The sequence below is a fragment of the Dermochelys coriacea genome, chromosome 10, assembly GCF_009764565.3.
Source record: "Dermochelys coriacea isolate rDerCor1 chromosome 10, rDerCor1.pri.v4, whole genome shotgun sequence".
Lineage (NCBI taxonomy): Eukaryota > Metazoa > Chordata > Testudines > Dermochelyidae > Dermochelys > Dermochelys coriacea.
In genome coordinates, this window is record NC_050077.1 from 23,525,997 (window position 1) to 23,543,487 (window position 17,491).

Consider the following 17,491-nt stretch of genomic DNA (forward strand, 5'->3'; position numbering starts at 1 on the left):
ACCCCCTCCATGGTAGTCTGCAAAGTTTCTAGGTGCTCCCCCACTGGTAGATGGTCCTCCTCTTCTCCTCCTCAGGGCAGTAACATCCACAGCAGCAGGTCCAGGAACTCCAGGCGGTAGTCCGGGCAGGCAGAAAGGACCCCTCTCAGGTAGTGGTGGCCACAGCAGCAACAGCTGGGGCCCCTCACTCCCCTCTTCTGGGGAGCAGGCCAGCATGCTCCCCCCCCAGGGGCTGTAATTGGAGCAATAGCAGCACCCGAGGGTGGGGGGTTGCAGCTGCTGGCCAGCAACCAGGTAGCAGAGAAGGAGGGGGTGGTGTCTGGCCCAGCCAGGGGCAGGGAGCAGCAGTAGGGAGAGCCCAGGGCTTAACAGCAGCAGGAGTAGCAGCCCTCTCCTTCCTTCTCCCTCCAGGCCAGAGGGCTACAGGAGAGTAATAGAAGGCAGATATAGTAGCCCCAGGTTAAGTAGGTCCCTTTTCCCTGGGTAAGGCAACAGTGGAGGTTTCAGAACAATCAGGAACTTTCTGGAAACAATTAAGGCAAACACCTGCAGCCAATCAAGAAGCTGCTAAAATCAATTAAGATGGGCAGGCTAATCAGGGCACTTCAGTTTGTGGTGTGCATGCGAGGAGCTGGGAGCAAGAGGTGCAAGAAGCTAAGAGTGAGAAGTATCAGACATCAGGAGGAAGGTCCTGTTGTGAGAATAAGGTGTTGGGAAGAGGCTAAGGGGAAGTAGCCCAGGCAGTTGTAGCTGTCACGCAGCTGTTACAGGAGCCACTATAGACAACTGCAATACACATGGCCCTGGGCTACCCGGAGTAGAGGGCGGGCCCGGGTTCCCTCCATTCCCCCCCCCCCCCAACTCCCTACTTGATACTGGAGGAGTTGACCTGGACTGGGGGTTCCACCAGAGGGGAAGGTCTCTGGACTGTTCCCCGATCCACTAGGTGGATCAGCAGAGACTGCGGGGATTGTTCTTCTTCCTTTTCCCCATGCTGGCCAGTGATGAGCTAACTGAGTGAATGGCAGATTTGAGCCACGAAAGTGGCCAAACTGAGGGCTGCCATAAAGCTCTGAGGCGAGCAAATCTGCCAATAAGCACGGGACTCACCAAGGCAAAGGAGGAACTCTGTTGTGATACCAATATAGTTATGTGGTACAATGTGCGTGTAAACAAGGCCTTACAGGTCAGTGCTGAGCAGCATTCTACTGAACTCACTTTTCAGGCAGAATGGTCTAGATAGGGCCTGGAGTCAGGACTCTTGGTTCCATCTCATGCACATTTGTGTTGCTGGCCAAGTCATTTCACCGCCTTGTTTGACCTCTCTGGAGCAAGGGGATAATAATGCCTACTTCTTTCAGATGGTGTATTGATTTTGATGTCAGGTGCTCCAGAAGCCTGCTCTGACACAAGGGTAAGGCTGCTAATGGTGTGACTTTTGAGGAGTAGGGAGGAGATGAAAGCAACTTAAAATGGGGAGGGGCACCTCACAATTATACCCACAAAATACCTACCTAGTCAAGTTCCCATTATGAAATGTAAAATTCAGTTCATTCTGTTGCAGATTTAAAATAAACTCACTGATTTCTTTTCTTTTATGGTCCTCGACCTGCTTCCCATAGTTATGGGCCATTTTCTCTTATCTATTCATTATACAGTTTGCTTATTTCATGGTACAATGTAATTCAATTTCTTCTCTTCTCAGACTCTTCTACTGGAGGAATAATTAGCTTGAAAAAGAATGCTTTGCAAGGACAGTGTGGTCACTAATTCATCCCTGGAGATGAAGTGGCTAAATAACAGGAATGCACCTAATAATCTCAGTTGAAAGGGTCCATACACGAGTCTGGCACTTCACACCATGGGAGCGCAGGGTGGAGCTGGGAAGAAATCACATCTGACAGTCAAAAAGGACATTTTCAAACTGAAAGCGAATGCTGCCTTTTAGTGATAGCTACTTCAACTATGGCCCAGCCATCCTCTTTGTCCCTTGCTCTATATCCTTAACCACTACCTCCCACCGTCTTTGCTGGCTACTTTCCTGTTAGCTCCATTTTTAACTGGAGGGTTCCCAAACCAAACCCACACAACTTTGTCCCTATTAATTAAAGCAAACTACTGAGAGTGAGGTAATAGTGCTGCTGTGCACGGTTACTGTATGTGCTTGCACGTAACAAATCCAGTAACAGAAGATGACAGGTTCTCAGTTACACCATTTTTATTGCAAAGTTCAATTTACAAAGAAAATTCCATTATTCATGCCTGTCCAGGTGTTCAACACCCAGTGAATCACGATTCCTGCCAGGAAATTCACCCTTCTGTAGAAGAAGTCTGTAAGGTTTCAGAAATGTACACAAATATTTCCTAATTTTTCCCCTCCCCCAGACATCTATTTACATTTTCCTTCAGTTTAAATGAACATAATGAACTGTCACATTTACACTGAATGTCTAATACAATCTATGTTAAATAGTTTATAGTTATTGCATATAGAAAAGACATTTCAGAATTAAATCCACCCTATGTTTGCATTTTTTAATCAAGTACATCTCATACACAAGATTATTCAACTATATTTCATAAGAAGACAGTCCTTTCTGCTCAGAGTGATTATGTACTGCACAATGCCTGAATACATTCACTTATGTAAAAAAATAGGTTTGTTTCCCCCTTTGTACCTAAAACAGAAGTGAACTTTCAAAGCAATTTAAAATGAAGCAAAATGTTTGCAACAAAGTTCAATAGCTCAAACAACAAAAGAAACATTTACAGGTGGAGAGGCTGACAACTGGGCTCCCTGAAGTTACAATGATTTAACGGATTACTACTTAGTGTTTATACAGGGCAAAGCCAGACTTTCAGGGCTCTGTAAATCATCTCTAATTTGCAAAACTGAAACCATTTGCAATTCCTGCCCCCTCTTAAATTAGCTTCATGTACACTATGACGTTTTCAACTGCACTTAGTCCTTACATCCACTTATCGGGTAATAAACATTAACAGACGGGCCAGGTTTTCCTCTGTCTCAGCCCTGAGGAAGTCATTTACACCAGAGAGGAAAATGCAACCAAATCAGAATATTTTCACTGGTATAAAGAACTAAGCCAATGGCCAAGAGAATCATACACAATGTCTGACAGCTTATTTTAAACTAATACTGGGAACACAGTACCCGTACCTTATTTACCTCTGGCTCTGGATCATTTTCTTCAAAAAACAATTCAAATTAAATAAATGCCATTAAATATTACTATTCATTAAGTGATGTGTTATTTGATTACATCAAGAAACTTTATATAGACTCACCTCTTGTGTATGTGAAATATACATACTACCCAGTCACTACAATGATTAAAAAATAAACAATGAATAGTTATCTACAGAATTTTCTAATCCAATATAGTAGCACTTTAATTCACACTAATGACTGGATGACTCATTACTGATGACTGAATTCTGAAAATTACTAAGTAATCAAATACAATAAAATGGGCGACTGCCTCCAAAATGTACTATTATTTTGACAAGTGCAATTTAGTGTTAAATTTGTAATATACTAGTAAAAGTACTGAGCAACATCTTATAGAATATTTTGTAAAAGGAATACAATTTTAGCAATCTGTAGGGCTCGAACAAACTTTGGGGAGCCAAAGACAGCAATAGTTGTATATTATAAAAACATTACATTTCTGGCCCTTATTGTGTGAAGAGAACCTTCTGAATTTGACCCAGTGCAATACTGTCTTTCCAGTGCCTCTGTTGATGCTCAGAGATTTCTGCACAGCAGCAAAGTGAAACTAACAAAATTCTGCTCAGGTTCACTGCTGTTGTTCAGAAGCCTGAGGGAAGCAGTAGGACTGACAAGAATTTAAATTTCATCCTGCTGATGTTTGGGAAAGCTCTGAACAACAGCAGAGGCAAGCAGTGAAGCTACTCTGAGAGGACCATGCAGAAAAGGAGACTTGGTTAAGGGAGTACAGTGACCAGAAACATGGTGGTAGTGGTGGTGACAGGGTAGTGGAGCTTTTCATGTGTGTGGAAAAGAAAACTCCTTTCTAGCATCCAGAGGAGAGTATAGGATGGGAAGGGAGCATTAAATATATCACATGAAGTAGCCAGAAAGAAAAGGATCAAAGGCAGCACCCCTCTAAAAAGCCCAGCAGCCTCTCCCTTCCAAGTAGCTGGAGGTGGAAGGCAGATTTCTCACCACAGCATGATGCCTCCCTCTCCCTTCTCAAATCTTTCATTTTGGCATTTAGTTAATAGGTTTAGTTCTCCAGGTAGTAGCTATCCAATAATTTTTTCAGATAACAGCACTCACCTTATTAAACTTTGTTCAGAAGAGAAGTAGGATGACTGGTAATTTTGTGGAGAAGCAGTGATTAGCATAGTGAATATTAAGTAGGTTATTTTTTAGTTATGTACCCATAAGAGCAAATACAGGCACAGCAACATGTGAGATAAAAAAGAACACATTAAACACAGCATATAGCAACAGATACGTTGTTGAATTTTATGATTGGCTTCAGAAATCTGGATACATTTGACCTGATGGGTTTCCCTTATTTTATTAATAAAATCCATTTCCTATTGGAAAAATGATACTCAATTACAGGGTGATTATTGCATATCTAGAGTGGTTAAAATAATCATCCAAGGCCACTTATCATAACAGTATAGAAATTACAGCTACCCATGTCTTATTGCTTAATTAGAAAAATCAGAACTTAAAACCTGCTGGCTGCTGCTCATTTTGCTATAACTAAATCATTTAAACTTTCAATATCTTTTAAAACTTTGCACGCATAAGATAGCCATGAAACTTTAGAACTGAAATCCACACAGGAACATTATTTCTGCTTTCACTTACGTGCAAGGGATTTATGAGGCTCACTACAGATGGGCCTAAATTGTGAACAGGGATCCAGATTTGACTCTTCTCTGATCTGGAATTCTGGTCTGGGCATCAGGCATATTTTTAACGACAACAATCCAGAATGTGAAATTACTTGCACTAATTTCATACATGTGATGGAAGAACAGATCCTCTCACCTTTTGTTAACAAAGCCCTTAACTGAACAAAGTTTAGAATTCCTTGAACTAAAGGTCATGAGGAATGCTGAAGCACTCCTTTACCCAGTTAATTCTATATTTACAACCCTCTGCCAAATTTAAGGAACAAAATGCACTATTTCCTTGGGTAGCCAGCAGTTTGTTAATAAAACGTACAATAGCTCATCCAATCTGAATTTTAAACTACCACCAATTAGCATTGGAGAACGTGTGTGCACTCATCCCTTACTGTGGGACCAAGGCAATTACTCTCTCAAATTATGGGCCCTTTATTTGTATATTAGCACAATGACAACATTTCTACTGAGCATGGTTAATCCACAGAATCCTAAAAAGGAAACCAAAAATACAATTTCCTAAATTTAAATTTTAAAAAGCCTCAGGAAAGTGAATGTGGCTTCAAACGAGTTTTATACCCACATAACTCCACTGATTCTGGAAGAATTATTCCTGATTTACTCCGGTAAAGGGGAGATCAGAATCAGGCCTTATATCTCTAGATATTTTTCCTACACTAGATTACTTAAGTGTATGTTGCAGTTACTCTGTTAGATTGAAAAGCTAGGTTCTACTCTTACAGTTCATTGAAAACTAAGACCATCAGGGTGATGGGGGCAGAGCAAAGGTGAGGCAAGATAGAACAGCCCATGTGAACTATAGCATCTTGGTACAGATTTGATAAAATACATGTAAGAAGAATAGACTAAAACTGCCAAAGTCACATTCAATACACCACAGACTTCTTTGCTGGTCTCTTCTCACAGGAAGGAATTTGAGGGGGTTTACCTAGTTAGCATTCAGCAAGAACCATGCGAACACATGGTTAAAGGATGGGAACAAACCCCAAAATTCACAATCAGACCATAGCATCTCCTCACCACGTTTGAGTGAGTTCAAATCCAGTGTTATGTTCTGGTCCATTTCTACACGTTATTTTTATAATGATCCTCTTTACAGACCCCACAGAATTGCCCTGAAAATACTGAGCCTTAAGATTGACCAGTATGTTTGGAGAACAGTGAGGAGTTGGTTAAGACAATACTGAGAACACATCGATTCAATCAATCAAGTTCAAAAAAAAAAAAAAAAAAAAAAAAAAAAAAAAAAGGTGGCTGCTGTGCCAATGCTTTCTTGTTTATACTTCCCTTTTACAGCGAAAGGGAGCCAGCTCTTGAGCTCTTCTGATAAGTGGCAGGTACGATATTCCTCGAAGCGCAGCAGACGAGTAATACACTATATTTGTAAACAGATCAAAGATTTCCAGAAGATACATTTCAGTATCTATAGGGGTTTTATATGGTGAACTGTCCTTAATGCCAGGTTTCAGAATAGCAGACGTGTTAGTCTGTATTCGCAAAAAAGAAAAGGAGTACTTGTGGCATCTTAGAGACTAACAAATTTATTTGAGCATAAGCTTTCGTGAGCCACCGAATGCATCCGATGAAGTGAGCTGTAGCTCACGAAAGCTTATGCTCAAATAAATTTGTTAGTCTCTAAGGTGCCACAAGTACTCTTTTTCTCCTTAATGCAGCATTAAGGCACTGTCAATTCTTATATGTTTTAAGGTTAGAAACAAACAAGTCTGAGCAATTGTTTGAATGTCATAATTGTTTAGTCATTTATTTCTATTTCTTCTTTTTCAATATACGTTTTCACTCTCCTCTTTCCTTTAAAGCTTCCAGCAGACAATTCAAGTAGATTGTTGGCTTTTAAAGTGACCACAATGTACCTGGAAGCAGAGACTAAGACAATTTCCTTTCAAATCTTACTTTTCTGTAAGCTTATTAAAAAAATTCCTTTGTCCCATCTCTTGGTGCACATTATGACTTAGAGGTAAGAAGCTGCATTGCGTGCTAACTGGCCTATTGTGTGCCTGTTGACTTAATTGAACTAGAATGTAGTTTTAAATTAGGTAAATATGTTTCTTTTAACAAAGACCCCAAATTTCCATTTAAAAGTAATACTATTTAGAACAATTAGGTTTGCAATATGGCATTTTCTCTGATCTAGGTCGAGTGAAATGTCACATCTAACACAAAAGAAGATTTTTGAAATAAGCAGGTAATTTTTTGAGATGGTCTGTTGACTACCATGTCTAAGAATGGTCCAAAAGAAATATGGGCTCCCATTCCACCCGAGGGCCAAATTCTGATCTGAGTTGCTAAGAACCGCCTGAATGGTGCTGAGGACCCCTAACTCTCAGACTTCATGTGGGGTTTGGGGTCATAGCATTTGCAGGATCAGACCCTCAGACTGGTTAAATGCCTGCTGAAGTCCACAGGAATCAGACAGTGTAACAGATCCGAAGCAGTCAATTATGAACATAGGAACAAACACTTAATGGCTCCACCACCACCTCTAACATTGTGTATATGTGTATTTTATGTGTCTATTACTAAGGGTAAGTTGCTTCACAAAGGACCAAGCCTGAAAAAGCAAGCAGCAAACAAAGTTAGACCAAAAGTCAGTGGGGTGTCAAATATAAAAATACAACCTTTAAAACATCCTGCTCAAGTATTCCCTTATTGAGGGCCAAACAATCGTGTAATCATGGTAGGGCAAATGGAAGATAGGTACACACTTTTCAAATTAATCCTACACAACACTGGAGTCTAGTTTTGTTACCATTGAAAGCAATGGCAAATTCTCACTGATTTCAACAGGAACAGAATCAGATAATAGGCTCTGTTGCTAACTAAAATCAAAACAAAAGCAAAAACAAGTATAGGTTAATTTTTGAGAACCAGAAAATACTTTACATCATCATCTATGCAGAAATAATTATTTCCTGCTAGTTTTATCACCACTTGAAATGAATGCACTTCAGAGTTATTTGAGAATGGTTAAATTCGATTCATGTTAAGGTATGAATCAATTCAGCAAAGAACATGCCAAACTTCTGCCAAGTTTTATGCTTTCTCTTTAATTTCTATCTTCTGTGTACCAGGACCTACAGATCAGATAGGCTTCAGATCAGATTCACATTCACTGAGAAGTTTAATCTGGTTAACATCAGGATTAGCTGGTTCCATATAGAAAAAATCAGTATATTCCCTTTTGAGTTTCATTCTTCTAAAGTGAGATATCATCAGCTGGGTAAGGTGGCTTCCTGGCTACATTGGAGATGGAAACTTGTATATAGCACAAGTTCTTGTGGCTGTTTCTAAAGAAGAGACAGTGTCCTTCTGCAGAAGGGATTTTGCCATTCCTCAGATGTAGCAATTTGCCTCTGTCAGAAGTGAACAAACAGACTAAAGCAATCATTTAAGAAAATCAGTCTCTTAAAATACTTCACATTCCTCTGTAGTTGGTTATGCAAAAAACTATCTTATATTAACCTGAATAAGCCTTTGATTTTTATATCGGGGTTCAATTCATTTTAATAAAAAAACTTTGCTCGATATTTATGTTGAACATTGAAATAAATATTATATAGAGGATACAATATTAAAGCTTACAATCCTATGAATACAATACTGAAAGTGGCCAAGTCTGTTTTTATGCCATACCTCTAAAATAAGACCGAGAGAATAGAAAAACTGTTTCAATTGGAAACAGCATCTCTGTACTATAATATTCTAAAATATTTCCTTTTTCTGGCAAATGCTGTCTCTCCATATTTGGAGAAGTAAAACATCATGAAGCCAAGGTAGCCCAACAAAGCTTCTTCACTTTCCCATATGACAGTAGAGATTTCCTTCAAAAATGCTGAACGTATAATGTTTATTTTAAAGAGTTGCCTATATGTTGAGTTACTGAGTAATTGGCCTCTTTCTTGTGAGCCAGCTGGCCTTTTTGGCTTTATTAATGCCCCCATCACCTCACTTAAAGAAAATACAGAGCACTCAGTTGCATTTTCTTCACTGTTCATCATAGTCTGCTTGTTGACTCTGATCGGAACCCTCTCCCTCTGTCACTCTGCAAACTTCAGATGGCAAGGAAGACTGAGGAATGCAGCTGAAAGTATGAATGCTGTGTGGATCAATCGGTGGGACCAGTGTAAGTGACTCTACGCTCAGTGCATCTGTATTGTCATCGGAGATTAGAGATATTGTGGGCTGTTGTGCAGGAATCAGGCTAGGGGATAGGTTAGCTGTTTCCACTTCAGGGTTCTTTACAGAGTTCTTGCCAGATTTTGAGGCAGCTGAAGAGGTTTCATCAGCCATCACCACCTGACTGGAAAAGGTCATGGGAGGCTGTTCAAGAGCTGAAGAGTCACCTACTAAAGAAAACATTAGGCAGTAGTTAGCATTTCAGTTGTGCTCAATACACATGACAAACACCAACAGTATAAAGCTCTTTACTTGCTACTTAAACTCAGGAGGAAACCAAAGATCTGTAAAGCAGTATGTTTACACATGTACCCTGTGATCATGTAAATAATGAAATATTTAGTAGAGATGTGAAATGCCAGCTGTAAGCTTTTTGAATTGACAGCTATTAAATACGGTATGTGTAAGTAATTCATTTGAAATGTGACAGTGTGACATCACTATTATTTCTGGTGGGATGAACTGGAGGAGAGTAGTGAAAAGAGCTTTTTTAGAATTTAGCATAAATAAGAGCAACCAACATAAACCCATATCAGGAAGCTCTCTGGAAACAGAAAACTGTAGAATTCATTTCCCATGAAGCAACCTGGTTCTAAAGAAGCTGTGAAACAAACAAACTATAACTTATGTCAATTCAACCATGGGAGAATAGGAAGGAAAATAATTCTACAGAACCGTTCGATTAATGCAGATACACGTTTATTCCTCTTGCACTTTTGTTTGCTCACTGAGGCAGCACTGAGCAAACAAAATGAAGATGGCTAGGAACAATTACACTAATGAGAAGCATTTTAATAACATTCCTTTTCACCTCTTTCTTAAAAATCCTAAACAAGTGACAGAAAAATTGCCAATTTGGCTTCAATGGATATTTCAGAGGTGAAAAACCCCCAATTGGCTTATAAATTTTGTCCTATATTAGAAAGTCTCCCAGGTCAGGCCAATATGCATCATTTCAGATTACAGTAACTAACAGAAATGGAGTAACACAGGTAACCAGATACCAGACTATTTATATGGCTCTTCATTTCAGAGACAGCATATCTAAGTGCACAAGAAAATTCTGCAGTCTGCAGAAAATTCTACAAGGCATTCTAGTAAGTAGAAAGCAAGCTCAGGACTGTTTTTTTTTTTTTTTTTTTTTTTTTTTTAACTCCAGCATGACCTTTAAAGACATTTCAGTTTCAATATGAATTCCAGTTAATCCTGTAAGAACAGAAAATATAAACTTAAGGCAAAACACAAGAAAAAAACCATAAGAGCTTAGAATGGTCACCCGAGAGAGAGAGAGAGAGAGAGAGAGAGAGAGAATGAGTGGTTTGGGTGTGGGTGAGAGACACTGTTTTTATCCCTTCCATTGTAAAATTCTCATCTTTCTGCTAACAAGACTCCAAACAAATGTATATTTTCACTTCAGAAACCACTTCATTTCACTTTTGCTGATAGTCTGCAGGCTACAGACTCTTGCTTTTTTTTTTTTTTTTTAAAAGAAAAACAAGATTTATAAATTGTAGCAAAATCTTGGCTCCCACTTTTTTTTCAAGTGTCACCACTAACTGCCTTTTGAAAGACAGTGCTGATGCAAAATAACCCTGCAGGTTTTTCTTATTAGCCATGAAAAAAAGCTTTGGGGAGAATGTGGTAAATGATATTAGTGGAAACAATGCAAGACTTGCATGAAAGACAAAGAATTGCTAAGAAAATGTTTCAGAGTAGCAGCCATGTTAGTCTGTATCCACAAAAAGAAAACTTGTGACTAACAAATTTATTTGACAGGTTTCAGAGTAGCAGCTGTGTTAGTCTGTATTCGCAAAAAGAAAAGGAGTACCCGTGGCACCTTAGAGACTAACAAATTTATTAGAGCATAAGCTTTCGTGAGCTACAGCTCACTTCATCGGATGCATTTGGTGGAAAAAGCAGAGGAGAGATTTATATACACACACACAGAGAACATGAAACAATGGGTTTATCATACACACTGTAAGGAGAGTGATCACTTAAGATAAGCCATCACCAGCAGCAGGGGGGGGAAAAGGAGGAAAACCTTTCATGGTGACAAGCAAGGTAGGCTAATTCCAGCAGTTAACAAGAATATCGGAGGAACAGTGGGGGGTGGGGTGGGAGGGAGAAATACCATGGGGAAATAGTTTTACTTTGTGTAATGACTCATCCATTCCCAGTCTCTATTCAAGCCTAAATTAATTGTATCCAGTTTGCAAATTAATTCCAATTCAGCAGTCTCTCATTGGAGTCTGTTTTTGAAGCTTTTTTGTTGAAGTATAGCCACTCTTAGGTCTGTGATCGAGTGACCAGAGAGATTGAAGTGTTCTCCAACTGGTTTTTGAATGTTATAATTCTTGACGTCTGATTTGTGTCCATTCATTCTTTTACGTAGAGACTGTCCAGTTTGGCCAATGTACATGGCAGAGGGGCATTGCTGGCACATGATGGCATATATCACATTGGTAGATGCGCAGGTGAACGAGCCTCTGATAGTGTGGCTGATGTGATTAGGCCCTATGATGGTATCCCCTGAATAGATATGTGGACAGAGTTGGCAACGGGCTTTGTTGCAAGGATAGGTTCCTGGGTTAGTGGTTCTGTTGTGTGGTGTGTGGTTGCTGGTGAGTATTTGCTTCAGATTGGGGGGCTGTCTGTAGGCAAGGACTGGTCTGTCTCCCAAGATCTGTGAGAGTGAGTGTTTTCTAAAACCTCTCCAACGCATCATCAAGGATCTACAACCTATCCTGAAGGACGACCCATCACTCTCACAGATCTTGGGAGACAGACCAGTCCTTGCTTACAGACAGCCCCCCAATCTGAAGCAAATACTCTCCAGCAACCACACACCACACAACAGAACCACTAACCCAGGAACCTATCCTTGCAACAAAGCCCGTTGCCAACTCTGTCCACATATCTATTCAGGGGACACCATCAGAGGGCCTAATCACATCAGCCACACTATCAGAGGCTCGTTCACCTGCGCATCTACCAATGTGATATATGCCATCATGTGCCAGCAATGCCCCTCTGCCATGTACATTGGCCAAACTGGACAGTCTCTACGTAAAAGAATGAATGGACACAAATCAGACGTCAAGAATTATAACATTCAAAAACCAGTTGGAGAACACTTCAATCTCTCTGGTCACTCGATCACAGACCTAAGAGTGGCTATACTTCAACAAAAAAGCTTCAAAAACAGACTCCAACGAGAGACTGCTGAATTGGAATTAATTTGCAAACTGGATACAATTAACTTAGGCTTGAATAGAGACTGGGAATGGATGAGTCATTACACAAAGTAAAACTATTTCCCCATGTTATTTCTCCCCCCCACCCCACCCCACCCCCCACTGTTCCTCAGATATTCTTGTTAACTGCTGGAATTAGCCTACCTTGCTTGTCACCATGAAAGGTTTTCCTCCTTTCCCCCCCCCTGCTGCTGGTGATGGCTTATCTTAAGTGATCACTCTCCTTTACAGTGTGTATGATAAACCCATTGTTTCATGTTCTCTGTGTGTGTGTATATAAATCTCTCCTCTGCTTTTTCCACCAAATGCATCCGATGAAGTGAGCTGTAGCTCACGAAAGCTTATGCTCTAATAAATTTGTTAGTCTCTAAGGTGCCACGGGTACTCCTTTTCTTTTTGCGAAATTTATTTGAGCATAACTTTCGTGAGCTACAGTTGAACATGAATTTTTATTTCTCTGAATTCAAAGGCAATTACTAAAATTTAAACAAAGTCCAACCAGTAAGTCTTTTTCTAGTAGTGTAGTTGTTTAAATGTCTGCAATATTTATTATGATAGTTTAAAAAACCATAAGGTCCATGACTAAACAAAATTTAAAATTTCCATTATTTTTTACCCCAATCTGGGCTTTTGAATATTGTGAGAACACTTACTAAAATGTATTTTTCAGACACATTAGTAATTTGGGGAAATGTAGCGTATCAGTGGACACAAATATGAAGCATTTCTACTGAAGCTCTTCAAAAACCTGTTACATTTTAGTTCTATGCCTGATTGCTTTAATTATAGCCATTTTCCCTTACACAGAAATTTTGATATAATCCTAAATGCTTTTTTTAAAATCCTATGGAGTTAAACAAGCAGAGGACAAAGTTTTTTTTTTTTTAAATTTTACTGCACTGTGCTGTTCCAATCCTATATAATACCTAAATGAATGCTAAAATGTCTCCCACTTTTTATATATATAAGGAAAAATAAATGGTTGAAAAATATTTATCTGTAGGACATATCCAGGGCCAACAAATGCAATTTTCTATTCAACACACTGTAAAACAACCTCAGAGGAATGATTAGAAAATGGCACCATAAATATCAGCAGAACAAATTCAACTTGCCCTTGAAATATTTCAGCTGTAGAATTTATAAATAGAAATCTTCTGTACTGTATTTTTTCTCCAAGTTATATTTATTATTAATGGCTGTAATTTTTCTTTCATCATCTACTTTCCATAACCCATTAGTAGCTCCTTGAACTTCATTTCCTTTACTGTATTGCTATATTTAAGAGTAGCGGTGACTAATTTGCTGCATCCCAGCAGGGCACCTGCCAGTGCTAATGATGGATTAGTGAAAAAATAGCCCCAGTAGGTGCAGACAATGAATGTCAGCATAGGGGTAATTAATACTAGCATGACAAAAGTTTTTGATTTCTCTAATGGATGTTGGTAACTTACATCAGTTTAAAAGGTAAGATCTATGTCTAATTTAAAACACTCCTCCTTACAAGGTATAAAGTATTTTAAAGGCTAGAAAAAAAAAATCACATGATCTTACATTATCAGGCAACCAAGTTAATAAGGATCCAAGGGAACAGAGCAAGGGGACCAACTAACATTGAAAATGTGTACTACACAAGGAGTTTATGGTGGATATCAAAGTATCACCTTGATGCAAAAGGATTTTTTTTATTGGCAGCCTCCAGAGGTGTTAACTGAGCTACTTGCCTTCAGTATCATTCTATCAGTGAGAGAAGATATTAGTCACCAACTACAAAATGTTTGGTGTTTGAGTTCAGTTCCAAGAAGCATCTGAAGGTTTCACTGCCTCTTTATAGCTGATCCAAAACTCTAGAGTCTATGACATGGGATGGACATTTGGCAAGAATACACACTCTCACAAAAGCTGTGGGAATTCCTGCCCCAAGCCCAGCGGAAAATGCCCTAAAGAGGGGATATTCTGCTTCTTTGGAGATATCTCATAGGATCTCACTCCTGGATCTCAAGCCTCCATCAAATCAATGAGGCACTGAGACGCAAGAGAGAGAGAAACAAAGCAGCTGGTATCTTGAGAGAATAGAATCCTCATGTTATTCTGGCACTTCCACCTCTAAGGTATTAGTCAAAGTTTTCCCAAATGTGGCAGTTCCATTTGACTTTTGCACAAAAAGGGTGAAGGGGTTTCTTTTGATCTTAACTAGTTCTCTAGTTCCTGGGGTGTGCAGTAACTCCTAGGATGTGGGAAATTAACATTTGAAAAAATATCGGGTAAACTTTTTTTGTACACAGTTAAGTAATTTCTGATTAGAGTTTGCAAAATAAGGGCTAGATCCCACAAGGTGTTGAGTGCCCTTAACTCCCACTAGCTTCAGTGACAAGTGAGGGCGCACAGCACCCCCATGATTTGCTCAGCAGTTGCAGGATAATGCCTAGATTAACTTTACAGAAATGGAAGTGTTAAGTAGGGTAATTTGGAAAAAGGAGGAAGAAAGGAGCAGAGGAAGAAAAAAAAAATCAAATGATCTAAAGGAAAGTCTCTTAATTAAATCATGCAGTAACCCTACAATAGGATAAAAAATAAACAACTAAAACACAACTAGGAAACTAAGTGAGAAGAGTATTAATAAATCTACAAAAAATAAGGGACGTTGTTTATATATCATCCAACAAAACTGGATATATTGTTCTATTTTCATGCCACTACTATAAAGAATACAAAAAGAGACTAATCTGATCCTAGTAAACAGAGTTACTATTTTGTAAATTTCAGTAATGTCCTGAGGCTAATTTTTCCACTTTCTCATATCGAATATTAAATTGCCTGGTTGAAGCAAAGCCAGAAAAAATAATTCCATAACAACATCTGACTAGATTCTGAGGATTTTTGTAGGAATAGAAAATATGACTGGTCAAATATTGGACAGTCTTTAGCTGAAAGTTTCTCTCTTTCACCTGAGTTATAGGCTAGAGATCCTGTGGCTGGACTGGCTAGCTGTTTGCATTCATGCCAATTTAGAAACCCCTGCTTACTGAATTCCACTGGAGGCATAGCTGCCCCTGTTCAAGAGAAGACATGGCTGCTTGAAAGCTGGGACTTGACATACCTTTTCCAGGCAAGAAGAGGAGTTTTAATTCTTTTAGCAAGATAACCAAGAATAATCAACATGAGAACCACCAGTTAAAAACTTTTAGAAGTCAATTGCTAGATCTACGTATGATGCTCTTAACCAGAATAACCAAATACAGGTGGATGCTATTTTAAGTTCTATATCTCATGCATATAACAGTAGTCAGTCATTCTGTTAGTATGGAAATAGATAATGGCTATGCTCTATTAAACGTTGTGGCCTTTTGAAATCTTATGGAGGAACCTGCCTGCATTGATTTTGCACGAGTTGCGGTTGCAGCTGCTGCTTGAAGACCTAAACCCAGTGTCCACCGTGACTGTCAGCCTCCGACAGACTAAACACCCGCCGTCGTCCTTTCCTGCCAGACCTTACTAGAGGAAAACACAGTGATATATCATACAAAGGCTTTCACAATGAAACAGAAAGGAAACTGGAATGGACACAAAGGATAAATATTAGAGTATCAACAAGTATAAGTGACAGGGACTTATTCATAACTGCTGGTATTCTGAGTGGTATTTTAAGTCACATCAAGAGTCTTGCATAATCACAGGTTTCAGAGTAGCAGCCGTGTTAGTCTGTATTCGCAAAAAGAAAAGGAGTACTTGTGGCACCTTAGAGACTAACAAATTTATTAGAGCATAAGCTTTCGTGAGCTATGTAGCTCACGAAAGCTTATGCTCTAATAAATTTGTTAGTCTCTAAGGTGCCACAAGTACTCCTTTTCTTTTATCAAGAGTCTTGTAAGCTAGGAAAATACTTCTGAAGGTTTTGTGTGTGTGTGTGTGTGTGTGTGTGTGTGTGTGTGTGTGTGTGTGTGTGTGTGTGTGTGTGTGTGTTTAGTTTTCCTTACAAGCCAATTAAAATCATGTTATTTTGTTATCTACGTATCTGGAGATTTACTAATGGTATTTAGGGCCAGATGCTGCAATTCTGACACCAGCTGAACTCCCACTGAAGTCACATGGGGGCAGGATTGGTAGGCTTTTACACTGTAATCTGGCCAGACACATTAAAAATATTAAACAGAACCAATCTTTTAGAAATGTTGGTGTGGTAGTAATATTCCGATTCCTCATTGGCAATAAATTATAGGATAGCATGTGCTATTTTTCCAAAAGGATAATATTTTGGACAATCCAATATTTCTACTTAAAGATATGAAACTGAAATATTGCACTTGGATTTTAACAAAGCCAAGGGCAGTATTTTAAAGAGATATCTAGTGAAAACCAGTAGTTAAGAGAAAGTCTGCTTAGCACATAGGTAGGGTTCTCGAAAAGAAACTTTAGTTAAACAAAAGTATTTTTGTACCTAGTTAATAGAGAGGATTACTAGCATAACAGAATTGAAACACCACCACAGTTAGGTTACTTGAATCACAAATGGAAGGGACAGAGGAGGCGTCAGCAAGATGGCATGCATTGCTTTTTTACAGGATCCCAGTGCTCAGAATTTTGGAATATATATTCTCTACAAATCAGAATGCAAATTACTCTAACTCAGCAACAAAGGACTATCCTTTCCATTTTAACCCATTCACTTCCAAAGCAACTTCTGCCCCAACTAAGAGCGCAGTACGCCGTAAGTGGCACACAAGAAGGAAAAAACCTCCTGAAACCCCAAACACTCATTACTTAGTGCTGGGTTATATATCTCCAGGTCTTGTTATCATCCCTTATATATTTTCTAAAAGGAAGATCAAATGAGCTGCATTTTATAACTTGACAGTTTTAAAAATACTCAGTAAAATATGGTGTAACAATGAATATATACTGTAGGCTAGTATATGAATTCTACACAAGTATAAAGCATCCCTATTCCACTTAGTATACATACATAAGCACATTTAATAATACAATTTTCAGTTACTGACAGCAAAGGGGCTACACTGTAAGCTCAAAAGGCATAATGATGAAGGTATGACTACCAGGAGAATGTTTTCATCTTATACACAGCAACTGTTCACATGGGCATGTTACTT

General features: G+C 39.0%; 1 protein-coding gene across 7 annotated transcripts in view; it reads right to left on the bottom strand.

Moving 5' to 3' along the window:
* Nucleotides 1–7,549: 7,549 nt before the first annotated feature.
* The window catches only part of CLEC16A (C-type lectin domain containing 16A), a 204,313-nt gene continuing 194,371 nt past the window's right edge, over nucleotides 7,550–17,491 (bottom strand). For 4 of the 7 annotated variants that reach the window (XM_043494551.1, XM_043494549.1, XM_043494550.1 and 1 more), the window contains one exon: nucleotides 7,550–9,296. In XM_043494551.1, coding sequence (XP_043350486.1) covers nucleotides 8,935–9,296 — 362 coding nt within the window. In that variant the 3' untranslated portion in view covers nucleotides 7,550–8,934. Of the gene's footprint in view, nucleotides 9,297–15,754; nucleotides 15,879–17,491 lie in introns of all 7 variants that reach the window. The other 3 variants (XM_038418493.2, XM_038418499.2, XM_038418500.2) reach the window with 3 other exon arrangements.